At 34.1% G+C, this 26,667-nt stretch overlaps 3 protein-coding genes across 3 annotated transcripts; all 3 read left to right on the top strand.

Annotated features, from left to right (window-relative positions):
- The first annotated feature begins 1,800 nt into the window (after nucleotides 1-1,800).
- LOC142181117 (patatin-T5-like) lies at nucleotides 1,801-5,305 on the top strand. Its single transcript, XM_075253424.1, has 7 exons — nucleotides 1,801-2,066; nucleotides 2,176-2,357; nucleotides 3,229-3,391; nucleotides 3,478-3,639; nucleotides 3,810-4,106; nucleotides 4,753-4,895; nucleotides 5,009-5,305. Exons 1-7 carry the CDS (start codon nucleotides 1,899-1,901, stop codon nucleotides 5,064-5,066), a joined length of 1,173 nt encoding a protein of 390 aa, XP_075109525.1. The 5' UTR covers nucleotides 1,801-1,898; the 3' UTR covers nucleotides 5,067-5,305.
- Nucleotides 5,306-11,706: 6,401 nt separating this feature from the next.
- Nucleotides 11,707-15,211, top strand: LOC142181118 (patatin-T5-like). Its single transcript, XM_075253425.1, has 7 exons — nucleotides 11,707-11,972; nucleotides 12,082-12,263; nucleotides 13,135-13,297; nucleotides 13,384-13,545; nucleotides 13,716-14,012; nucleotides 14,659-14,801; nucleotides 14,915-15,211. Exons 1-7 carry the CDS (start codon nucleotides 11,805-11,807, stop codon nucleotides 14,970-14,972), a joined length of 1,173 nt encoding a protein of 390 aa, XP_075109526.1. The 5' UTR covers nucleotides 11,707-11,804; the 3' UTR covers nucleotides 14,973-15,211.
- A 6,401-nt stretch (nucleotides 15,212-21,612) lies between these two features.
- On the top strand, nucleotides 21,613-25,117 carry LOC142181119 (patatin-T5-like). The gene is made up of 7 exons (XM_075253426.1): nucleotides 21,613-21,878; nucleotides 21,988-22,169; nucleotides 23,041-23,203; nucleotides 23,290-23,451; nucleotides 23,622-23,918; nucleotides 24,565-24,707; nucleotides 24,821-25,117. The coding sequence occupies exons 1-7, from the start codon at nucleotides 21,711-21,713 to the stop codon at nucleotides 24,876-24,878; spliced, it is 1,173 nt and encodes a 390-aa protein (XP_075109527.1). The 5' UTR covers nucleotides 21,613-21,710; the 3' UTR covers nucleotides 24,879-25,117.
- Nucleotides 25,118-26,667: the final 1,550 nt, after the last annotated feature.

The raw sequence follows: 26,667 nt of genomic DNA on the forward strand, positions 1-26,667 counted from the left end.
AATCTAAGATAAATTGATGGAACATGATTAGAAAAAGATTAGAATCACTTACCAAAATTTTTAGATGAAATTCCCTCTTCAAAATCGTCTCCTACTGAGTCTAGGGTTCAGAATATTTTCAAGAATCCCGTCTCCCAGCTCTTTTACCATTTGTAGATGTCGCACTTGCGAGAGAGGGTTCGCAATCAATTGCGGACTAGGGCTCTCATTTGCGAACCCTGATAGCCTCATAAAACCTTGCATTTACAAGAAAAAGCTTCACAAATCGAAGTTGGGAGTTTGGCAAATGCGAATAAATGTTCGCAATTCTGAACCAAGGCAAATCTGGCAGACTTCGCAAAATTCGAAGGGATGACACAATTGCGGCAACTGAGCCCCACTATCACCTTCTCAATTTCAATGTTGGTGCTTGCAATTACGATACCTGAGCACCAGCAACACTAGCAGTCAAATTTCAGTTCAAAACCATTCTGGAACATGTTCGAAGCTCATCCGAGCCCTCAAGGCTCCAGCCCAAACATCCACAAAAGTGTAATAACATCATATGAACAAGCTCACTAGATCAAAATACCAAATAACATCTAGAACCATGAATCTAAACATCAAAATGCATGAAATTTTCAAAGAAACTCAAGGACTTTCAAATTTACAACCAGATATCGGAATCACGTCATATCAATTCAAAATTAGATTAAATTTTGTAGACAAATTTCAAATAGCAATAGAGAACTATTCCAAGTTTCAACACAAAAATTCAAACCAGTTAGCTAAGAACTCAATTTCCGGACAAACCTTGAAAATTTTAACTTTCAAAAATGCTAGTTTTCGGCGAAATAAGTCAAAACAAGTTAGGAATTTCCAAATTAAATTTCAGACATACGTCCAAGTTCCAAATCACGATAAAGACCTACCGAGACCTTCAAAATACAGATCCGAGTTCGTTTACACAAAATGTTGACCGTAGTCAACACAAATTATTTTTAAGGCAAAAAATTACATTTTCCTTAATTCTTCATATAGAGACTTTCCGGAACAAAACACGGACTGTGCACGGAAATCGAAAAATACTAAACGGAAATAGCCGAAGTTTCATAACACGTAAATAAAGGTTAAAACCCAAAATCACTTATCAGATCATCACGCTTATATAGACATAATTGATGTAGATTTTATCCATATTGCTAGTTCGGTGTGGCTACACTATCAATTAACTTCGTATTATCTATAATTCTAATATTATTTTCAATGAATAAACAGTACTTATGCCATCTTTTTAGTCTGCGGGTTTAATCACTCATTGAAGTAAAAATTACTCCCTAAACGCTAAAGTGGTATATGATTAAATTTGAATCTGACAAAGAAGTCATTTAAGTTAGCTTTGAAGTGTTTATTTACCAAAAAAAAAAAAAAAAACTTGAAGTACAAATGATCTCATTTAAGTAAAAACATAAATGAGCTTGAGATACTATTTAACTCCCAACTTCACTTAGAGGAGTGCATCCAATAATCATCATATTATATAATACTTTGAGCTTGAGTGTACATATATATATTTAAGTATTTTGAAAAAGTATACTATATGTAACCCTGGGACCACCTTAGATATGCCCGTGAATATGGCATGTGCTAATTCTTTCTATTTGCAATTTTATAAATAAAAAGACCGTTACCAGTCATCTTCATGTTTGTCATCGTAGTAAAAGCCAAAAGACATTAAAGAAAACCCTAACCTCGTGGGAAAATTGTAACACAGTGATCCAAGAGGCGTTACACTGTTTACATGGTTATATAAACCCTTCTTGTTTGATGATCAAAGCACCAAGGAAATTTCAATACTTGAGCAATTAATTATTATTTGCAACTTTTGTAGTCCAAAAAAGATACTCTAATTATCTGAAATGGCAACTACTGGATCTTATTTTATTCTATTTTTTTTGGTACTGGCAACTACTGGATCAACATCCTCTGTGGTGGGAGAAATAGCGACTGTTCTAAGCATTGATGGAGGTGGCATTAAAGGCATCATCCCTGCTACTGTTCTTTCTTTTTTGGAAAGCCAACTCCAGGTATACTGTAAACATATTTTCCATGGTTTCTTAATTGTTTCTTGACTTTTTCTTTTTATTACTTGGGGCTTATATTTTCCTGATTGATGAATGATTGTTTTTGAGTCAGGAATTAGACAATAATGAAGATGCAAGACTTGCAGATTACTTTGATGTGATTGCGGGGACAAGTACAGGTGGCATATTGACCACTATGATAAGTGCTCCAAATGAAAAGGGTCGTCCCTTCTCTGCTGCCAAAGATATTGTATCCTTTTACTTCGAGCATGGCCCTAAGATTTTTCCACAGGGGTACATATAGTTTTATATATATATATATATTTAAAACTTCTATTCTAAGTTTAGCTAACTATTAGATCACCTAAACGATATAAAAAATAAGAGTTCATTACTTATAACGTCATTCAATAATTTAAAATTATTGACTAAAGTCATTAAACTATGACTAATGCAAGCAAATGATCACTCAACTAAAATTATCAAACTTTCCGGTGAAAAAATGACATGACAGCCTACATGGAATTTTTTTTTTGTATTTTTGGACCAAATAAAATATTAACACCCAAAGAAAACCTAAAATATTCACCCATACACCCAAACTGATCCCCTAAAAACTAAGTTGCTCCGACACGGTAGTTTAGGTGCCGAACTCGAGTCGATACAATACTAGTATAAGTGTGGGTATGAGATCCGTACTGTATGTAGTCAAATAATTTTGGGTACTTTGACCATGACATATGAAAAAATTTGAGACGAGATACAATTTGATTCCCGAAATCAGAATCAAAACTAGGGTAAATTTGAAGAATATAATAATTTTGGGTACTTTGACCATGACATATGAAATAATATAGTGGTAAACAAAGTTAATTTTAGTGATATGATTATGGTGATTTTTGGGGTTATTGATAATGGAGGCGACAGAAAGAACAGAGAAAGAAAGAACACAACATAGACGTGGTCGTGATATTTTAAGGATAAATTTATTCTATTTTAAAATTGTCAAGGGGGTAATAGAACCCCTACAAAATTTAAGTGTGCAGTTGAAAACCCAGTTATAAGTGAGGAGGTACTTATGCATTTTCCCAAACCTATCCTGACAAAAGGCTGTATGTTTAATTTCTAGAATAGTATAATAAAACAGATTTGGTTTCAATTGCAGAGTTTGGCCTCCCATTTTGGGCCCCAAATATGATGGAAAATATCTTCACAAAGTTCTGGAAGACAAGTTGGGAGAGACTCGTTTGCATCAGACTTTAACAAATGTTGTCATTCCAACTTTTGACATGAAGAAATTTCAGCCAATAATATTCACCAAATCGGAGGTAAGTCTTCCATAAATCATATCATTTGGATATGTAGATGGAAATATTGCCGTTAGTAATTATTCTTTATTATGAAACAAATACAGATAGCAAACTCACCTCATCTGGATGCTAAGATGTCTGACATATGCTATGGTACCGCTGCTGCTCCAACTTATTTTCCTCCATATTACTTTGAGAATGATGATGGTAAAGGAAATCAGCATGAGTTCAATCTTATTGATGGTGGTGTTGTTGCTGTCAATCCGGTACATTCCCTCATAAATCATCTTAATTCTGAATCTTTTTTTGTTAGATAATCCAAAAGAGTTAATTTAGATGTCTATTTAATTAGTACTGTGGATTATTTCACGTGACTTTTTCAGCATGCATGCTCATTACCTATACTTTAGTAACCATAATGGGTTTTGGTTGACAGGCCTTAATTGCCGTAAGCACAGTAACCAAAAGTGTGGATCCATCAGTTGCTTCTATAAAGCCATTGGACGTCAAACAAGTTTTGCTGCTCTCATTAGGGACTGGCACTACTGCAGATTTTGCTGGGACATACACAGCAAAGGAGGCAGATAATTGGGGTCTTGTTTCCTGGCTATTTCATAATAATTCGAACCCTCTTATTGAAATGTCATCTGAAGCAAGTGTTATTATGAATGATTATTACATCGCCACCATCTATCGCGCTCTTGGTGCTGAAACGAATTACCTCAGGATTGAAGTAAGGCAATCTCGCTCAAAAACAACGTAACACTCCTAGTTACTCCCTCCGTTCCATTTTATAACGGAGTTTAGAGAGAAATGAAAACTTTTGAAACTTATGATGTAAAACAAGTTATAGATACTTGTAAGACTATAAAAGCTTTTCATCAAGGGCACAATATGAAATTTAAGTTAAATGATTACAAACTTAGCTAGCGTTTGGACAAGGATTTGGTTCAACTTGAAAAAAGAGTTTTTCAAGTTGTGTTAAAAAATAATTTTTAAAAAATGAAGTTCTGTTTGGACATGCATTTTGTTTGAAAAAAATTTGAAATTTTGTGTGTGGAAGAAAAAATTTAACCCAAAACTGTCCTAAATCAATTTTTGAGAACTTGATTTTTTTTTTTTTACTCAAAAACTGATCATATTTTTGAACAAACAATGTTTTCAAATTTTTTGAAAAAGAGTTTCCAAAATCTATGGCCAAACGGAAACTTTGTAAGTTGTCATTCTTTTTATAATAGAATAAAAATAAAATAATGTCACATAAATTGAAACGGCGGGAGTACAAGATTATTTGCAAGTTGATTAATGTAAGAGTGAATACTTTCTTTACCATTTCTTCTCCTTTTATTTTATGTTCCTTTCTTTGTCTGTAATACCAGGAAAATGCATTAACTGGTACTACAACCCAAATGGATAATGCTACAGAGGCTAATATGAACTTATTGGTACAAGTTGGTGAAAACTTGTTGAAGAAACCAGTTTCCAAAGAGAATCCTGAAACCAATGAGGAAGCTCTAAAGAAGTAAGACATATATCTGTGCACCATTATTCTTTATCTATTTAGAGTCTAAACTTTAGTTTGAATTATAAATCTATTTTATTGCTACTTATAACACTGTCCTAATTTGTACGCAGGTTTGCTAAATTGCTCTCAGAAAGGAAGAAAAGACGTGCAAACAAAGCCGACTCATAATAATTATGCTAAAGAATAAACGCTTACAAGGCATGCATTAGGCCGTCAAATCTTGTGTTGTTATAGGATTATCGTACGTGTTTTGCAATTTCAGAAATAAAAAGAGAGGGATAAGTTTCAATAGAAATATCCCTCTCTATGTAATATGCTAATTATAAGGACTATGTGTAAACTTTTGGTTGTGTTATTCTAAGCCAAACCAATGAAAATAAATATAGAAAAACTTGCCGTTTTATGGATCTTTTTATTCATATATTGCTATTACTATCCCTCATTTGAACATAGATCCGAACTCCCATTCAGAATAGGGGGGGGGGGGGACGGCCGCTCCGCTCTTCGGGACTTTCTTTATTCTTTTTTTATTAAAACAATTACAACTGAAAAAGACTGCTAGAAATTTAGACTGACGGCGTACCTGAACAATTTATGCCTGCAGAGCCCTCGATTCTCTTTCTATGACTACTCTAGAGTCTCACTACTCAATGGCTTTCAGTCCTGCTCATTAATGTACTATAAAAAAAGTAGCTCTCCTTCTCTTATTAGAGATATGCACTCCTACCAAGAAATGGAAGAGTCAATTGCTTTCTCTTCGACGACACAATGCCTCACCTGCCCCGTGAGCCTGAATCATTTGCTAAAGCCTCCAACCATTCTTGCTGGAGAGATGCTATTAGAGTCTAACTGTTTTCTTGGATTCGATCGTATTTTTATCTTGTTGTTGTTCTTATTTATTGCCTTTACTCCATTTATAGTGATCCGGCCATTCGTTTTGTGTATTGTAGCCATGTTATCCTATTTACTGCTTCTTCTATGTTCATTTGTGGTTACTTTCCGGGTTAGTTGGTTTGATTTCGGGGGTGTTTCGGAGTGAATTGAAATATTTAGTCCCAATGTTGAAGGCTCAAGTTGAAAGAGTTGACCGGAGTTTGACTTTTTTATAAATGACTCCGGTTTGGAGTTTGGATGGTTCCAGTAGCTTCATATGGTGAATTTGAATACTGTGCTTATGAATGCTCATTGGATTTGTTTTTGTTATTGTCGTCGTGTTCTATACAGTGTGCTCTTTGGAGGAGAGTACATTGTAACGCATTTTGGCCAACCCCAACCGAGGTACCACAAGGGAGGTTTTGGACCAGTTTTGTATCTTTTTTCACCTTTTATTCCAACATATGTTCACGTGTTCCAATAACATCATTATCCTGGCGCGGAGATACATCTCGGAGCCACTTTAATTGTATCAATTGGAGCCTATTTGGATTAGCTTAAAAAAACTAGATTTTCAGCAGAAATAGCTTTTAAGTCAAAAAGCATTAAGTTGGGATTGCCCAATTTATTGCTTTTGGCTTATTTTAAACACTTTTTAACTTTACCAAACACTGAAAAAGCTAAAAAGAGCTTAAAAGCAAATTTGATCCGGTTAAAAGCCAATCCAAACACCCTCAATCTTTAAATTGGTTCATCCCTACTGAGTTAACCAGGATTTTTTGCTAGGCACCAATTCCTAGTAAATAAACGCTGTTCCCAGGCTATATTCCAGCAAAGTTAGTTGAATTAATGTTGACTTTATTGCCAAGTAAGACTAGCTCAATTGGTAAAGCATCTCCACACACGATCGTTGGGAAAATATGAATAAATCCTCCTAAATTGGATAGAATTTTTTTTTTTTTTTAAAAAAAAAAAAAGAAGAAATGTTGACTTCATTGAAAATTATTAGCCTAGCTAATCTAATAAACATCCTAGCCTCTGTCCACTTTTGCTTGGAATATTCCCTAATCACTAGCTAAAAATAACTAGGATGCTTGGCCAATATTAGCTATTTCTCTAGCTAATTATTTAATATCATGGCCTATATATTTGTGTCTATCAAGGTATGACTTCCTGGCTATTCTAGCTAGGTTGATCCTGGCAAGGCTGTCCAACGGGACGGGACCAAATTAACGGAACGGGACGAGACGACATTTAAGCGGGACGATGGCGGGATGGGACGAAACGGGACAAAACGTTCATCTCATCCCGTTCCGCTAACAAACGGGATGGGACGGGACGGAACGGGACGGCACGGGACGGGTTCGTGGGCCTTAAGTGTATTTTTTTTAAAACATTTAGTTTTTTAAAAATTACTTTGTTTTTAAAGTTTGCAACGACTAGATTTTTGATTAATTATTTAATAAACTTAAATGTTACTATGTTAAAATGAAAATTAGAAAACTATGTAAAGAATTATAAAATATTAAAAAAAAAGACTTGTAATGAAATATTCTAGTAATTATAAATTTATAATAGAGTTATAATTTATTTAATATAATTTTAAAGTATTAACTATTAAGTAACTAAAACAATTCATAAATAAAATTCAATGCTTAGAGCCTTTTATTTTATTAATAGAACTTTCAAATCTCAAATACAAATATAATTATTTTTAAGAGCACCTAATCTACGCATCCACCTTCTAGGAAAGGGTTCTGTTTGAACTAGGCCTCTTAGTAGCCAATTACAATTATCATAGTAATATTTGTAAGCTCATATATAGCTTCTTTGTAACTTATCAATAATATCTCTCGGACATTCTGCTAGAATTGGCAATGTTGATTAGTGTTCCATGAGCTCTATGCCGTCATCGCTCCCAGTGGTTAATATCTCATTAGAGAGAATAATATAGAATATTAGAATATAAGAGATTTGAGAGAGAAGATTGATTTTTGTGGGAAAAAATGAAGAAGAATGGGGGTATTTATTGTAGAAGATAGGGCCAAAGTATAATTTAGTAAACTTAGGGGTTATATTAAAAGTTTGGGGGTAGGGGGTGTGGGGGCTATTTGGACCGTTGGCAACGACTATTTTTGCCATTTAAGCCATTGCCCAACGGCTAGTTTAAAAAAAAATTAATAATTTCTGGCGGGACGCGGGAATGGACGCGGGAATGGACGGAACGGGACGAAACGGGACGAAATGATCGTCCCGTCCCATCCCGTGTCCCGTTTAACATTGGCCCATCCCATTTAACTTGAAGCGGGATGGGACGGGACGGGACGCGGGACGGGACGGCCCGTCCCGTTGGACAGCCTTAGATCCTGGCTTGACATAAGATGAAATAACCAATTGAATCCATTCAAATTACCAAATAATCTTGCACAGCCATCTCCAATAGTATCATTAATCTTGGAAAATAATCAGTTCTATCCATTTAATTTTATTTTATTTTACTATAACATATATTGGCCTGAAAATGAGTTTACATGGAGAAACATGGACAGAGATAATTCATATATAATTAACTTCAATTTATTTAGAACCGAGGCGTAGTTATAATTATTTTTGCATGTACTATTTATCATGTTAGGTTTAGAAGGGCGTTTTAAGAGGTTAATAAAGATTAAAGTTATTCGAAAAATTATGATTCGAGTTTAGGGTTTGGACTACAAAATTATATTCTTTCACTTGCCATAAGTATTACGATTAGGATTCGCGAGTTTGTAAAGGCTTAAATTACTCTGTAATTAATTATCTTAAGATTTATATTAATTTCTCAAAAATTTATACTTTATGAGTAAGAGAATAAATATTTTAACATATTTAAAGCTTATAATGGAATGATTTTTACTAAGCAAGACTATATAAGAAGATATACACATAAAAACTAGAGTAAATTTAGAAATGCACGAGCACTATACGACAAAAAAAAATATTACCTCATAAATTGCCATCTTTTTGTGTATGAACGTACTAAAACTTATACCATAAATGAATGGCGCATGCAGCAAAAATTTCTGACCCCCGCATAAAAGGTACTCCTCATTATTTTTGTTACTTTTCTTTAACTTGTTAAAAAAATAATAATTGGTGTTCTAAGTGCAATCCAATAACAAAATTCTAATAAAGTAAAATATGTATTGTCTAATTATGATCATTTAGGATTAGCACTGACAATTAAGGAAAAGGGAAAAAGAATGAGGCCCAGATTTGTTTCAAATCCTTCTAGAAAAGGAATTAACATAAAAATGTTTGATTCCCTGGTTATTTGAATTCATTTCCATTCAAACAATGAAATGATTTTACAGTTATAAATAAACTCTTAAGGGTGAGACCAAAAATCACACTTCTCCTTGTTTTTCAAAGCATAGGTTTAGCCATGGGAAGAAAGAGTAATGGTCGGAAAAAAATTGACATGGTGAAGATACAAAATGAGAGAAACTTACAAGCGAGTTTCTCTAAACTACACGCTGGTCTCTTCAAGAAGGCTAGTGAACTTTGTACACTAAGTGGTGCTGAAGTTGCTTTAGTGGTTTTTTCCTCCGGCAACAAAGTTTACTCGTTTGGCCACCCCTCTATGGATTTGGTCATGGTTCGGTCTTGATTTTATTTTCTCGACACAAATTTATTGTCTACAAATTCTGGCACGCCCAGTAGGACAATCTCTACCTCTCATCTCAATTATTCAATCACCAAAGTTCAAGAACATCAAAATGGCTTCAAAGAAAATCAAGTCCAATCAAATCAAACCTCAACCATGGTCTTTCCTCTAAAATTTACCTCCAAACCAGTCGAATCTAACCAAAATTGGCTTAATATCATCAAAAAATACTAGAAAAATCAATTACAATAGATAAAGCTAAAGTCATTACACTTTTCCCAAGAAGTCAAAAAGTCAATCCGGGGTTCGCCCGATCAAAATCTGAGTACAATAGTAGATTCAGACTATCCATGACTCTATGAGTTCAAATATGTTATTAGTTTTAAAATTCGTGTCCAAATCGATTCTCAAAACTCAATTGTTTGATTTTCAAATATTTAACAAGGTTTCGCAACTTTTCACTTTGATTCACATGATTTTGATGTTAAAATCTAAGATAAATTGATGGAACATGATTAGAAAAAGATTAGAATCACTTACCAAAATTTTTAGATGAAATTCCCTCTTCAAAATCGTCTCCTACTGAGTCTAGGGTTCAGAATATTTTCAAGAATCCCGTCTCCCAGCTCTTTTACCATTTGTAGATGTCGCACTTGCGAGAGAGGGTTCGCAATCAATTGCGGACTAGGGCTCTCATTTGCGAACCCTGATAGCCTCATAAAACCTTGCATTTACAAGAAAAAGCTTCACAAATCGAAGTTGGGAGTTTGGCAAATGCGAATAAATGTTCGCAATTCTGAACCAAGGCAAATCTGGCAGACTTCGCAAAATTCGAAGGGATGACACAATTGCGGCAACTGAGCCCCACTATCACCTTCTCAATTTCAATGTTGGTGCTTGCAATTACGATACCTGAGCACCAGCAACACTAGCAGTCAAATTTCAGTTCAAAACCATTCTGGAACATGTTCGAAGCTCATCCGAGCCCTCAAGGCTCCAGCCCAAACATCCACAAAAGTGTAATAACATCATATGAACAAGCTCACTAGATCAAAATACCAAATAACATCTAGAACCATGAATCTAAACATCAAAATGCATGAAATTTTCAAAGAAACTCAAGGACTTTCAAATTTACAACCAGATATCGGAATCACGTCATATCAATTCAAAATTAGATTAAATTTTGTAGACAAATTTCAAATAGCAATAGAGAACTATTCCAAGTTTCAACACAAAAATTCAAACCAGTTAGCTAAGAACTCAATTTCCGGACAAACCTTGAAAATTTTAACTTTCAAAAATGCTAGTTTTCGGCGAAATAAGTCAAAACAAGTTAGGAATTTCCAAATTAAATTTCAGACATACGTCCAAGTTCCAAATCACGATAAAGACCTACCGAGACCTTCAAAATACAGATCCGAGTTCGTTTACACAAAATGTTGACCGTAGTCAACACAAATTATTTTTAAGGCAAAAAATTACATTTTCCTTAATTCTTCATATAGAGACTTTCCGGAACAAAACACGGACTGTGCACGGAAATCGAAAAATACTAAACGGAAATAGCCGAAGTTTCATAACACGTAAATAAAGGTTAAAACCCAAAATCACTTATCAGATCATCACGCTTATATAGACATAATTGATGTAGATTTTATCCATATTGCTAGTTCGGTGTGGCTACACTATCAATTAACTTCGTATTATCTATAATTCTAATATTATTTTCAATGAATAAACAGTACTTATGCCATCTTTTTAGTCTGCGGGTTTAATCACTCATTGAAGTAAAAATTACTCCCTAAACGCTAAAGTGGTATATGATTAAATTTGAATCTGACAAAGAAGTCATTTAAGTTAGCTTTGAAGTGTTTATTTACCAAAAAAAAAAAAAAAAAACTTGAAGTACAAATGATCTCATTTAAGTAAAAACATAAATGAGCTTGAGATACTATTTAACTCCCAACTTCACTTAGAGGAGTGCATCCAATAATCATCATATTATATAATACTTTGAGCTTGAGTGTACATATATATATTTAAGTATTTTGAAAAAGTATACTATATGTAACCCTGGGACCACCTTAGATATGCCCGTGAATATGGCATGTGCTAATTCTTTCTATTTGCAATTTTATAAATAAAAAGACCGTTACCAGTCATCTTCATGTTTGTCATCGTAGTAAAAGCCAAAAGACATTAAAGAAAACCCTAACCTCGTGGGAAAATTGTAACACAGTGATCCAAGAGGCGTTACACTGTTTACATGGTTATATAAACCCTTCTTGTTTGATGATCAAAGCACCAAGGAAATTTCAATACTTGAGCAATTAATTATTATTTGCAACTTTTGTAGTCCAAAAAAGATACTCTAATTATCTGAAATGGCAACTACTGGATCTTATTTTATTCTATTTTTTTTGGTACTGGCAACTACTGGATCAACATCCTCTGTGGTGGGAGAAATAGCGACTGTTCTAAGCATTGATGGAGGTGGCATTAAAGGCATCATCCCTGCTACTGTTCTTTCTTTTTTGGAAAGCCAACTCCAGGTATACTGTAAACATATTTTCCATGGTTTCTTAATTGTTTCTTGACTTTTTCTTTTTATTACTTGGGGCTTATATTTTCCTGATTGATGAATGATTGTTTTTGAGTCAGGAATTAGACAATAATGAAGATGCAAGACTTGCAGATTACTTTGATGTGATTGCGGGGACAAGTACAGGTGGCATATTGACCACTATGATAAGTGCTCCAAATGAAAAGGGTCGTCCCTTCTCTGCTGCCAAAGATATTGTATCCTTTTACTTCGAGCATGGCCCTAAGATTTTTCCACAGGGGTACATATAGTTTTATATATATATATATATTTAAAACTTCTATTCTAAGTTTAGCTAACTATTAGATCACCTAAACGATATAAAAAATAAGAGTTCATTACTTATAACGTCATTCAATAATTTAAAATTATTGACTAAAGTCATTAAACTATGACTAATGCAAGCAAATGATCACTCAACTAAAATTATCAAACTTTCCGGTGAAAAAATGACATGACAGCCTACATGGATTTTTTTTTTTGTATTTTTGGACCAAATAAAATATTAACACCCAAAGAAAACCTAAAATATTCACCCATACACCCAAACTGATCCCCTAAAAACTAAGTTGCTCCGACACGGTAGTTTAGGTGCCGAACTCGAGTCGATACAATACTAGTATAAGTGTGGGTATGAGATCCGTACTGTATGTAGTCAAATAATTTTGGGTACTTTGACCATGACATATGAAAAAATTTGAGACGAGATACAATTTGATTCCCGAAATCAGAATCAAAACTAGGGTAAATTTGAAAAATATAATAATTTTGGGTACTTTGACCATGACATATGAAATAATATAGTGGTAAACAAAGTTAATTTTAGTGATATGATTATGGTGATTTTTGGGGTTATTGATAATGGAGGCGACAGAAAGAACAGAGAAAGAAAGAACACAACATAGACGTGGTCGTGATATTTTAAGGATAAATTTATTCTATTTTAAAATTGTCAAGGGGGTAATAGAACCCCTACAAAATTTAAGTGTGCAGTTGAAAACCCAGTTATAAGTGAGGAGGTACTTATGCATTTTCCCAAACCTATCCTGACAAAAGGCTGTATGTTTAATTTCTAGAATAGTATAATAAAACAGATTTGGTTTCAATTGCAGAGTTTGGCCTCCCATTTTGGGCCCCAAATATGATGGAAAATATCTTCACAAAGTTCTGGAAGACAAGTTGGGAGAGACTCGTTTGCATCAGACTTTAACAAATGTTGTCATTCCAACTTTTGACATGAAGAAATTTCAGCCAATAATATTCACCAAATCGGAGGTAAGTCTTCCATAAATCATATCATTTGGATATGTAGATGGAAATATTGCCGTTAGTAATTATTCTTTATTATGAAACAAATACAGATAGCAAACTCACCTCATCTGGATGCTAAGATGTCTGACATATGCTATGGTACCGCTGCTGCTCCAACTTATTTTCCTCCATATTACTTTGAGAATGATGATGGTAAAGGAAATCAGCATGAGTTCAATCTTATTGATGGTGGTGTTGTTGCTGTCAATCCGGTACATTCCCTCATAAATCATCTTAATTCTGAATCTTTTTTTGTTAGATAATCCAAAAGAGTTAATTTAGATGTCTATTTAATTAGTACTGTGGATTATTTCACGTGACTTTTTCAGCATGCATGCTCATTACCTATACTTTAGTAACCATAATGGGTTTTGGTTGACAGGCCTTAATTGCCGTAAGCACAGTAACCAAAAGTGTGGATCCATCAGTTGCTTCTATAAAGCCATTGGACGTCAAACAAGTTTTGCTGCTCTCATTAGGGACTGGCACTACTGCAGATTTTGCTGGGACATACACAGCAAAGGAGGCAGATAATTGGGGTCTTGTTTCCTGGCTATTTCATAATAATTCGAACCCTCTTATTGAAATGTCATCTGAAGCAAGTGTTATTATGAATGATTATTACATCGCCACCATCTATCGCGCTCTTGGTGCTGAAACGAATTACCTCAGGATTGAAGTAAGGCAATCTCGCTCAAAAACAACGTAACACTCCTAGTTACTCCCTCCGTTCCATTTTATAACGGAGTTTAGAGAGAAATGAAAACTTTTGAAACTTATGATGTAAAACAAGTTATAGATACTTGTAAGACTATAAAAGCTTTTCATCAAGGGCACAATATGAAATTTAAGTTAAATGATTACAAACTTAGCTAGCGTTTGGACAAGGATTTGGTTCAACTTGAAAAAAGAGTTTTTCAAGTTGTGTTAAAAAATAATTTTTAAAAAATGAAGTTCTGTTTGGACATGCATTTTGTTTGAAAAAAATTTGAAATTTTGTGTGTGGAAGAAAAAATTTAACCCAAAACTGTCCTAAATCAATTTTTGAGAACTTGATTTTTTTTTTTTTACTCAAAAACTGATCATATTTTTGAACAAACAATGTTTTCAAATTTTTTGAAAAAGAGTTTCCAAAATCTATGGCCAAACGGAAACTTTGTAAGTTGTCATTCTTTTTATAATAGAATAAAAATAAAATAATGTCACATAAATTGAAACGGCGGGAGTACAAGATTATTTGCAAGTTGATTAATGTAAGAGTGAATACTTTCTTTACCATTTCTTCTCCTTTTATTTTATGTTCCTTTCTTTGTCTGTAATACCAGGAAAATGCATTAACTGGTACTACAACCCAAATGGATAATGCTACAGAGGCTAATATGAACTTATTGGTACAAGTTGGTGAAAACTTGTTGAAGAAACCAGTTTCCAAAGAGAATCCTGAAACCAATGAGGAAGCTCTAAAGAAGTAAGACATATATCTGTGCACCATTATTCTTTATCTATTTAGAGTCTAAACTTTAGTTTGAATTATAAATCTATTTTATTGCTACTTATAACACTGTCCTAATTTGTACGCAGGTTTGCTAAATTGCTCTCAGAAAGGAAGAAAAGACGTGCAAACAAAGCCGACTCATAATAATTATGCTAAAGAATAAACGCTTACAAGGCATGCATTAGGCCGTCAAATCTTGTGTTGTTATAGGATTATCGTACGTGTTTTGCAATTTCAGAAATAAAAAGAGAGGGATAAGTTTCAATAGAAATATCCCTCTCTATGTAATATGCTAATTATAAGGACTATGTGTAAACTTTTGGTTGTGTTATTCTAAGCCAAACCAATGAAAATAAATATAGAAAAACTTGCCGTTTTATGGATCTTTTTATTCATATATTGCTATTACTATCCCTCATTTGAACATAGATCCGAACTCCCATTCAGAATAGGGGGGGGGGGGACGGCCGCTCCGCTCTTCGGGACTTTCTTTATTCTTTTTTTATTAAAACAATTACAACTGAAAAAGACTGCTAGAAATTTAGACTGACGGCGTACCTGAACAATTTATGCCTGCAGAGCCCTCGATTCTCTTTCTATGACTACTCTAGAGTCTCACTACTCAATGGCTTTCAGTCCTGCTCATTAATGTACTATAAAAAAAGTAGCTCTCCTTCTCTTATTAGAGATATGCACTCCTACCAAGAAATGGAAGAGTCAATTGCTTTCTCTTCGACGACACAATGCCTCACCTGCCCCGTGAGCCTGAATCATTTGCTAAAGCCTCCAACCATTCTTGCTGGAGAGATGCTATTAGAGTCTAACTGTTTTCTTGGATTCGATCGTATTTTTATCTTGTTGTTGTTCTTATTTATTGCCTTTACTCCATTTATAGTGATCCGGCCATTCGTTTTGTGTATTGTAGCCATGTTATCCTATTTACTGCTTCTTCTATGTTCATTTGTGGTTACTTTCCGGGTTAGTTGGTTTGATTTCGGGGGTGTTTCGGAGTGAATTGAAATATTTAGTCCCAATGTTGAAGGCTCAAGTTGAAAGAGTTGACCGGAGTTTGACTTTTTTATAAATGACTCCGGTTTGGAGTTTGGATGGTTCCAGTAGCTTCATATGGTGAATTTGAATACTGTGCTTATGAATGCTCATTGGATTTGTTTTTGTTATTGTCGTCGTGTTCTATACAGTGTGCTCTTTGGAGGAGAGTACATTGTAACGCATTTTGGCCAACCCCAACCGAGGTACCACAAGGGAGGTTTTGGACCAGTTTTGTATCTTTTTTCACCTTTTATTCCAACATATGTTCACGTGTTCCAATAACATCATTATCCTGGCGCGGAGATACATCTCGGAGCCACTTTAATTGTATCAATTGGAGCCTATTTGGATTAGCTTAAAAAAACTAGATTTTCAGCAGAAATAGCTTTTAAGTCAAAAAGCATTAAGTTGGGATTGCCCAATTTATTGCTTTTGGCTTATTTTAAACACTTTTTAACTTTACCAAACACTGAAAAAGCTAAAAAGAGCTTAAAAGCAAATTTGATCCGGTTAAAAGCCAATCCAAACACCCTCAATCTTTAAATTGGTTCATCCCTACTGAGTTAACCAGGATTTTTTGCTAGGCACCAATTCCTAGTAAATAAACGCTGTTCCCAGGCTATATTCCAGCAAAGTTAGTTGAATTAATGTTGACTTTATTGCCAAGTAAGACTAGCTCAATTGGTAAAGCATCTCCACACACGATCGTTGGGAAAATATGAATAAATCCTCCTAAATTGGATAGAATTTTTTTTTTTTTTTAAAAAAAAAAAAAAGAAGAAATGTTGACTTCATTGAAAATTATTAGCCTAGCTAATCTAATAAACATCCTAGCCTCTGTCCACTTTTGCTTGGAATATTCCCTAATCACTAGCTAAAAATAACTAGGATGCTTGGCCAATATTAGCTATTTCTCTAGCTAATTATTTAATATCATGGCCTATATATTTGTGTCTATCAAGGTATGACTTCCTGGCTATTCTAGCTAGGTTGATCCTGGCAAGGCTGTCCAACGGGACGGGACCAAATTAACGGAACGGGACGAGACGACATTTAAGCGGGACGATGGCGGGATGGGACGAAACGGGACAAAACGTTCATCTCATCCCGTTCCGCTAACAAACGGGATGGGACGGGACGGAACGGGACGGCACGGGACGGGTTCGTGGGCCTTAAGTGTATTTTTTTTAAAACATTTAGTTTTTTAAAAATTACTTTGTTTTTAAAGTTTGCAACGACTAGATTTTTGATTAATTATTTAATAAACTTAAATGTTACTATGTTAAAATGAAAATTAGAAAACTATGTAAAGAATTATAAAATATTAAAAAAAAAGACTTGTAATGAAATATTCTAGTAATTATAAATTTATAATAGAGTTATAATTTATTTAATATAATTTTAAAGTATTAACTATTAAGTAACTAAAACAATTCATAAATAAAATTCAATGCTTAGAGCCTTTTATTTTATTAATAGAACTTTCAAATCTCAAATACAAATATAATTATTTTTAAGAGCACCTAATCTACGCATCCACCTTCTAGGAAAGGGTTCTGTTTGAACTAGGCCTCTTAGTAGCCAATTACAATTATCATAGTAATATTTGTAAGCTCATATATAGCTTCTTTGTAACTTATCAATAATATCTCTCGGACATTCTGCTAGAATTGGCAATGTTGATTAGTGTTCCATGAGCTCTATGCCGTCATCGCTCCCAGTGGTTAATATCTCATTAGAGAGAATAATATAGAATATTAGAATATAAGAGATTTGAGAGAGAAGATTGATTTTTGTGGGAAAAAATGAAGAAGAATGGGGGTATTTATTGTAGAAGATAGGGCCAAAGTATAATTTAGTAAACTTAGGGGTTATATTAAAAGTTTGGGGGTAGGGGGTGTGGGGGCTATTTGGACCGTTGGCAACGACTATTTTTGCCATTTAAGCCATTGCCCAACGGCTAGTTTAAAAAAAAATTAATAATTTCTGGCGGGACGCGGGAATGGACGCGGGAATGGACGGAACGGGACGAAACGGGACGAAATGATCGTCCCGTCCCATCCCGTGTCCCGTTTAACATTGGCCCATCCCATTTAACTTGAAGCGGGATGGGACGGGACGGGACGCGGGACGGGACGGCCCGTCCCGTTGGACAGCCTTAGATCCTGGCTTGACATAAGATGAAATAACCAATTGAATCCATTCAAGTTACCAAATAATCTTGCACAGCCATCTCCAATAGTATCATTAATCTTGGAAAATAATCAGTTCTATCCATTTAATTTTATTTTATTTTACTATAACATATATTGGCCTGAAAATGAGTTTACATGGAGAAACATGGACAGAGATAATTCATATATAATTAACTTCAATTTATTTAGAACCGAGGCGTAGTTATAATTATTTTTGCATGTACTATTTATCATGTTAGGTTTAGAAGGGCGTTTTAAGAGGTTAATAAAGATTAAAGTTATTCGAAAAATTATGATTCGAGTTTAGGGTTTGGACTACAAAATTATATTCTTTCACTTGCCATAAGTATTACGATTAGGATTCGCGAGTTTGTAAAGGCTTAAATTACTCTGTAATTAATTATCTTAAGATTTATATTAATTTCTCAAAAATTTATACTTTATGAGTAAGAGAATAAATATTTTAACATATTTAAAGCTTATAATGGAATGATTTTTACTAAGCAAGACTATATAAGAAGATATACACATAAAAACTAGAGTAAATTTAGAAATGCACGAGCACTATACGACAAAAAAAAATATTACCTCATAAATTGCCATCTTTTTGTGTATGAACGTACTAAAACTTATACCATAAATGAATGGCGCATGCAGCAAAAATTTCTGACCCCCGCATAAAAGGTACTCCTCATTATTTTTGTTACTTTTCTTTAACTTGTTAAAAAAATAATAATTGGTGTTCTAAGTGCAATCCAATAACAAAATTCTAATAAAGTAAAATATGTATTGTCTAATTATGATCATTTAGGATTAGCACTGACAATTAAGGAAAAGGGAAAAAGAATGAGGCCCAGATTTGTTTCAAATCCTTCTAGAAAAGGAATTAACATAAAAATGTTTGATTCCCTGGTTATTTGAATTCATTTCCATTCAAACAATGAAATGATTTTACAGTTATAAATAAACTCTTAAGGGTGAGACCAAAAATCACACTTCTCCTTGTTTTTCAAAGCATAGGTTTAGCCATGGGAAGAAAGAGTAATGGTCGGAAAAAAATTGACATGGTGAAGATACAAAATGAGAGAAACTTACAAGCGAGTTTCTCTAAACTACACGCTGGTCTCTTCAAGAAGGCTAGTGAACTTTGTACACTAAGTGGTGCTGAAGTTGCTTTAGTGGTTTTTTCCTCCGGCAACAAAGTTTACTCGTTTGGCCACCCCTCTATGGATTTGGTCATGGTTCGGTCTTGATTTTATTTTCTCGACACAAATTTATTGTCTACAAATTCTGGCACGCCCAGTAGGACAATCTCTACCTCTCATCTCAATTATTCAATCACCAAAGTTCAAGAACATCAAAATGGCTTCAAAGAAAATCAAGTCCAATCAAATCAAACCTCAACCATGGTCTTTCCTCTAAAATTTACCTCCAAACCAGTCGAATCTAACCAAAATTGGCTTAATATCATCAAAAAATACTAGAAAAATCAATTACAATAGATAAAGCTAAAGTCATTACACTTTTCCCAAGAAGTCAAAAAGTCAATCCGGGGTTCGCCCGATCAAAATCTGAGTACAATAGTAGATTCAGACTATCCATGACTCTATGAGTTCAAATATGTTATTAGTTTTAAAATTCGTGTCCAAATCGATTCTCAAAACTCAATTGTTTGATTTTCAAATATTTAACAAGGTTTCGCAACTTTTCACTTTGATTCACATGATTTTGATGTTAAAATCTAAGATAAATTGATGGAACATGATTAGAAAAAGATTAGAATCACTTACCAAAATTTTTAGATGAAATTCCCTCTTCAAAATCGTCTCCTACTGAGTCTAGGGTTCAGAATATTTTCAAGAATCCCGTCTCCCAGCTCTTTTACCATTTGTAGATGTCGCACTTGCGAGAGAGGGTTCGCAATCAATTGCGGACTAGGGCTCTCATTTGCGAACCCTGATAGCCTCATAAAACCTTGCATTTACAAGAAAAAGCTTCACAAATCGAAGTTGGGAGTTTGGCAAATGCGAATAAATGTTCGCAATTCTGAACCAAGGCAAATCTGGCAGACTTCGCAAAATTCGAAGGGATGACACAATTGCGGCAACTGAGCCCCACTATCACCTTCTCAATTTCAATGTTGGTGCTTGCAATTACGATACCTGAGCACCAGCAACACTAGCAGTCAAATTTCAGTTCAAAACCATTCTGGAACATGTTCGAAGCTCATCCGAGCCCTCAAGGCTCCAGCCCAAACATCCACAAAAGTGTAATAACATCATATGAACAAGCTCACTAGATCAAAATACCAAATAACATCTAGAACCATGAATCTAAACATCAAAATGCATGAAATTTTCAAAGAAACTCAAGGACTTTCAAATTTACAACCAGATATCGGAATCACGTCATATCAATTCAAAATTAGATTAAATTTTGTAGACAAATTTCAAATAGCAATAGAGAACTATTCCAAGTTTCAACACAAAAATTCAAACCAGTTAGCTAAGAACTCAATTTCCGGACAAACCTTGAAAATTTTAACTTTCAAAAATGCTAGTTTTCGGCGAAATAAGTCAAAACAAGTTAGGAATTTCCAAATTAAATTTCAGACATACGTCCAAGTTCCAAATCACGATAAAGACCTACCGAGACCTTCAAAATACAGATCCGAGTTCGTTTACACAAAATGTTGACCGTAGTCAACACAAATTATTTTTAAGGCAAAAAATTACATTTTCCTTAATTCTTCATATAGAGACTTTCCGGAACAAAACACGGACTGTGCACGGAAATCGAAAAATACTAAACGGAAATAGCCGAAGTTTCATAACACGTAAATAAAGGTTAAAACCCAAAATCACTTATCAGATCATCACGCTTATATAGACATAATTGATGTAGATTTTATCCATATTGCTAGTTCGGTGTGGCTACACTATCAATTAACTTCGTATTATCTATAATTCTAATATTATTTTCAATGAATAAACAGTACTTATGCCATCTTTTTAGTCTGCGGGTTTAATCACTCATTGAAGTAAAAATTACTCCCTAAACGCTAAAGTGGTATATGATTAAATTTGAATCTGACAAAGAAGTCATTTAAGTTAGCTTTGAAGTGTTTATTTACCAAAAAAAAAAAAAAAAAACTTGAAGTACAAATGATCTCATTTAAGTAAAAACATAAATGAGCTTGAGATACTATTTAACTCCCAACTTCACTTAGAGGAGTGCATCCAATAATCATCATATTATATAATACTTTGAGCTTGAGTGTACATATATATATTTAAGTATTTTGAAAAAGTATACTATATGTAACCCTGGGACCACCTTAGATATGCCCGTGAATATGGCATGTGCTAATTCTTTCTATTTGCAATTTTATAAATAAAAAGACCGTTACCAGTCATCTTCATGTTTGTCATCGTAGTAAAAGCCAAAAGACATTAAAGAAAACCCTAACCTCGTGGGAAAATTGTAACACAGTGATCCAAGAGGCGTTACACTGTTTACATGGTTATATAAACCCTTCTTGTTTGATGATCAAAGCACCAAGGAAATTTCAATACTTGAGCAATTAATTATTATTTGCAACTTTTGTAGTCCAAAAAAGATACTCTAATTATCTGAAATGGCAACTACTGGATCTTATTTTATTCTATTTTTTTTGGTACTGGCAACTACTGGATCAACATCCTCTGTGGTGGGAGAAATAGCGACTGTTCTAAGCATTGATGGAGGTGGCATTAAAGGCATCATCCCTGCTACTGTTCTTTCTTTTTTGGAAAGCCAACTCCAGGTATACTGTAAACATATTTTCCATGGTTTCTTAATTGTTTCTTGACTTTTTCTTTTTATTACTTGGGGCTTATATTTTCCTGATTGATGAATGATTGTTTTTGAGTCAGGAATTAGACAATAATGAAGATGCAAGACTTGCAGATTACTTTGATGTGATTGCGGGGACAAGTACAGGTGGCATATTGACCACTATGATAAGTGCTCCAAATGAAAAGGGTCGTCCCTTCTCTGCTGCCAAAGATATTGTATCCTTTTACTTCGAGCATGGCCCTAAGATTTTTCCACAGGGGTACATATAGTTTTATATATATATATATATTTAAAACTTCTATTCTAAGTTTAGCTAACTATTAGATCACCTAAACGATATAAAAAATAAGAGTTCATTACTTATAACGTCATTCAATAATTTAAAATTATTGACTAAAGTCATTAAACTATGACTAATGCAAGCAAATGATCACTCAACTAAAATTATCAAACTTTCCGGTGAAAAAATGACATGACAGCCTACATGGATTTTTTTTTTTGTATTTTTGGACCAAATAAAATATTAACACCCAAAGAAAACCTAAAATATTCACCCATACACCCAAACTGATCCCCTAAAAACTAAGTTGCTCCGACACGGTAGTTTAGGTGCCGAACTCGAGTCGATACAATACTAGTATAAGTGTGGGTATGAGATCCGTACTGTATGTAGTCAAATAATTTTGGGTACTTTGACCATGACATATGAAAAAATTTGAGACGAGATACAATTTGATTCCCGAAATCAGAATCAAAACTAGGGTAAATTTGAAAAATATAATAATTTTGGGTACTTTGACCATGACATATGAAATAATATAGTGGTAAACAAAGTTAATTTTAGTGATATGATTATGGTGATTTTTGGGGTTATTGATAATGGAGGCGACAGAAAGAACAGAGAAAGAAAGAACACAACATAGACGTGGTCGTGATATTTTAAGGATAAATTTATTCTATTTTAAAATTGTCAAGGGGGTAATAGAACCCCTACAAAATTTAAGTGTGCAGTTGAAAACCCAGTTATAAGTGAGGAGGTACTTATGCATTTTCCCAAACCTATCCTGACAAAAGGCTGTATGTTTAATTTCTAGAATAGTATAATAAAACAGATTTGGTTTCAATTGCAGAGTTTGGCCTCCCATTTTGGGCCCCAAATATGATGGAAAATATCTTCACAAAGTTCTGGAAGACAAGTTGGGAGAGACTCGTTTGCATCAGACTTTAACAAATGTTGTCATTCCAACTTTTGACATGAAGAAATTTCAGCCAATAATATTCACCAAATCGGAGGTAAGTCTTCCATAAATCATATCATTTGGATATGTAGATGGAAATATTGCCGTTAGTAATTATTCTTTATTATGAAACAAATACAGATAGCAAACTCACCTCATCTGGATGCTAAGATGTCTGACATATGCTATGGTACCGCTGCTGCTCCAACTTATTTTCCTCCATATTACTTTGAGAATGATGATGGTAAAGGAAATCAGCATGAGTTCAATCTTATTGATGGTGGTGTTGTTGCTGTCAATCCGGTACATTCCCTCATAAATCATCTTAATTCTGAATCTTTTTTTGTTAGATAATCCAAAAGAGTTAATTTAGATGTCTATTTAATTAGTACTGTGGATTATTTCACGTGACTTTTTCAGCATGCATGCTCATTACCTATACTTTAGTAACCATAATGGGTTTTGGTTGACAGGCCTTAATTGCCGTAAGCACAGTAACCAAAAGTGTGGATCCATCAGTTGCTTCTATAAAGCCATTGGACGTCAAACAAGTTTTGCTGCTCTCATTAGGGACTGGCACTACTGCAGATTTTGCTGGGACATACACAGCAAAGGAGGCAGATAATTGGGGTCTTGTTTCCTGGCTATTTCATAATAATTCGAACCCTCTTATTGAAATGTCATCTGAAGCAAGTGTTATTATGAATGATTATTACATCGCCACCATCTATCGCGCTCTTGGTGCTGAAACGAATTACCTCAGGATTGAAGTAAGGCAATCTCGCTCAAAAACAACGTAACACTCCTAGTTACTCCCTCCGTTCCATTTTATAACGGAGTTTAGAGAGAAATGAAAACTTTTGAAACTTATGATGTAAAACAAGTTATAGATACTTGTAAGACTATAAAAGCTTTTCATCAAGGGCACAATATGAAATTTAAGTTAAATGATTACAAACTTAGCTAGCGTTTGGACAAGGATTTGGTTCAACTTGAAAAAAGAGTTTTTCAAGTTGTGTTAAAAAATAATTTTTAAAAAATGAAGTTCTGTTTGGACATGCATTTTGTTTGAAAAAAATTTGAAATTTTGTGTGTGGAAGAAAAAATTTAACCCAAAACTGTCCTAAATCAATTTTTGAGAACTTGATTTTTTTTTTTTTACTCAAAAACTGATCATATTTTTGAACAAACAATGTTTTCAAATTTTTTGAAAAAGAGTTTCCAAAATCTATGGCCAAACGGAAACTTTGTAAGTTGTCATTCTTTTTATAATAGAATAAAAATAAAATAATGTCACATAAATTGAAACGGCGGGAGTACAAGATTATTTGCAAGTTGATTAATGTAAGAGTGAATACTTTCTTTACCATTTCTTCTCCTTTTATTTTATGTTCCTTTCTTTGTCTGTAATACCAGGAAAATGCATTAACTGGTACTACAACCCAAATGGATAATGCTACAGAGGCTAATATGAACTTATTGGTACAAGTTGGTGAAAACTTGTTGAAGAAACCAGTTTCCAAAGAGAATCCTGAAACCAATGAGGAAGCTCTAAAGAAGTAAGACATATATCTGTGCACCATTATTCTTTATCTATTTAGAGTCTAAACTTTAGTTTGAATTATAAATCTATTTTATTGCTACTTATAACACTGTCCTAATTTGTACGCAGGTTTGCTAAATTGCTCTCAGAAAGGAAGAAAAGACGTGCAAACAAAGCCGACTCATAATAATTATGCTAAAGAATAAACGCTTACAAGGCATGCATTAGGCCGTCAAATCTTGTGTTGTTATAGGATTATCGTACGTGTTTTGCAATTTCAGAAATAAAAAGAGAGGGATAAGTTTCAATAGAAATATCCCTCTCTATGTAATATGCTAATTATAAGGACTATGTGTAAACTTTTGGTTGTGTTATTCTAAGCCAAACCAATGAAAATAAATATAGAAAAACTTGCCGTTTTATGGATCTTTTTATTCATATATTGCTATTACTATCCCTCATTTGAACATAGATCCGAACTCCCATTCAGAATAGGGGGGGGGGGGACGGCCGCTCCGCTCTTCGGGACTTTCTTTATTCTTTTTTTATTAAAACAATTACAACTGAAAAAGACTGCTAGAAATTTAGACTGACGGCGTACCTGAACAATTTATGCCTGCAGAGCCCTCGATTCTCTTTCTATGACTACTCTAGAGTCTCACTACTCAATGGCTTTCAGTCCTGCTCATTAATGTACTATAAAAAAAGTAGCTCTCCTTCTCTTATTAGAGATATGCACTCCTACCAAGAAATGGAAGAGTCAATTGCTTTCTCTTCGACGACACAATGCCTCACCTGCCCCGTGAGCCTGAATCATTTGCTAAAGCCTCCAACCATTCTTGCTGGAGAGATGCTATTAGAGTCTAACTGTTTTCTTGGATTCGATCGTATTTTTATCTTGTTGTTGTTCTTATTTATTGCCTTTACTCCATTTATAGTGATCCGGCCATTCGTTTTGTGTATTGTAGCCATGTTATCCTATTTACTGCTTCTTCTATGTTCATTTGTGGTTACTTTCCGGGTTAGTTGGTTTGATTTCGGGGGTGTTTCGGAGTGAATTGAAATATTTAGTCCCAATGTTGAAGGCTCAAGTTGAAAGAGTTGACCGGAGTTTGACTTTTTTATAAATGACTCCGGTTTGGAGTTTGGATGGTTCCAGTAGCTTCATATGGTGAATTTGAATACTGTGCTTATGAATGCTCATTGGATTTGTTTTTGTTATTGTCGTCGTGTTCTATACAGTGTGCTCTTTGGAGGAGAGTACATTGTAACGCATTTTGGCCAACCCCAACCGAGGTACCACAAGGGAGGTTTTGGACCAGTTTTGTATCTTTTTTCACCTTTTATTCCAACATATGTTCACGTGTTCCAATAACATCATTATCCTGGCGCGGAGATACATCTCGGAGCCACTTTAATTGTATCAATTGGAGCCTATTTGGATTAGCTTAAAAAAACTAGATTTTCAGCAGAAATAGCTTTTAAGTCAAAAAGCATTAAGTTGGGATTGCCCAATTTATTGCTTTTGGCTTATTTTAAACACTTTTTAACTTTACCAAACACTGAAAAAGCTAAAAAGAGCTTAAAAGCAAATTTGATCCGGTTAAAAGCCAATCCAAACACCCTCAATCTTTAAATTGGTTCATCCCTACTGAGTTAACCAGGATTTTTTGCTAGGCACCAATTCCTAGTAAATAAACGCTGTTCCCAGGCTATATTCCAGCAAAGTTAGTTGAATTAATGTTGACTTTATTGCCAAGTAAGACTAGCTCAATTGGTAAAGCATCTCCACACACGATCGTTGGGAAAATATGAATAAATCCTCCTAAATTGGATAGAATTTTTTTTTTTTTTTTTTAAAAAAAAAAAAGAAGAAATGTTGACTTCATTGAAAATTATTAGCCTAGCTAATCTAATAAACATCCTAGCCTCTGTCCACTTTTGCTTGGAATATTCCCTAATCACTAGCTAAAAAT

This window comes from Nicotiana tabacum, chromosome 5 (assembly GCF_000715075.1).
Source record: "Nicotiana tabacum cultivar K326 chromosome 5, ASM71507v2, whole genome shotgun sequence".
Taxonomy (NCBI): domain Eukaryota; kingdom Viridiplantae; phylum Streptophyta; class Magnoliopsida; order Solanales; family Solanaceae; genus Nicotiana; species Nicotiana tabacum.

Coding starts and splice junctions, on each gene's coding strand:
- LOC142181117 (XM_075253424.1), top strand. CDS start 1,899: ATGGCAACTACTGGATCTTATTTTATTCTATTTTTTTTGGTACTGGCA. Junction 3,392..3,477: donor TAATATTCACCAAATCGGAG/GTAAGTCTTCCA, acceptor AAACAAATACAG/ATAGCAAACTCACCTCATCT. Junction 4,896..5,008: donor AATGAGGAAGCTCTAAAGAA/GTAAGACATATA, acceptor ATTTGTACGCAG/GTTTGCTAAATTGCTCTCAG.
- LOC142181118 (XM_075253425.1), top strand. CDS start 11,805: ATGGCAACTACTGGATCTTATTTTATTCTATTTTTTTTGGTACTGGCA. Junction 13,298..13,383: donor TAATATTCACCAAATCGGAG/GTAAGTCTTCCA, acceptor AAACAAATACAG/ATAGCAAACTCACCTCATCT. Junction 13,546..13,715: donor GTGTTGTTGCTGTCAATCCG/GTACATTCCCTC, acceptor TTTGGTTGACAG/GCCTTAATTGCCGTAAGCAC.
- LOC142181119 (XM_075253426.1), top strand. CDS start 21,711: ATGGCAACTACTGGATCTTATTTTATTCTATTTTTTTTGGTACTGGCA. Junction 21,879..21,987: donor TTTTGGAAAGCCAACTCCAG/GTATACTGTAAA, acceptor TTTTTGAGTCAG/GAATTAGACAATAATGAAGA. Junction 23,919..24,564: donor CGAATTACCTCAGGATTGAA/GTAAGGCAATCT, acceptor CTGTAATACCAG/GAAAATGCATTAACTGGTAC.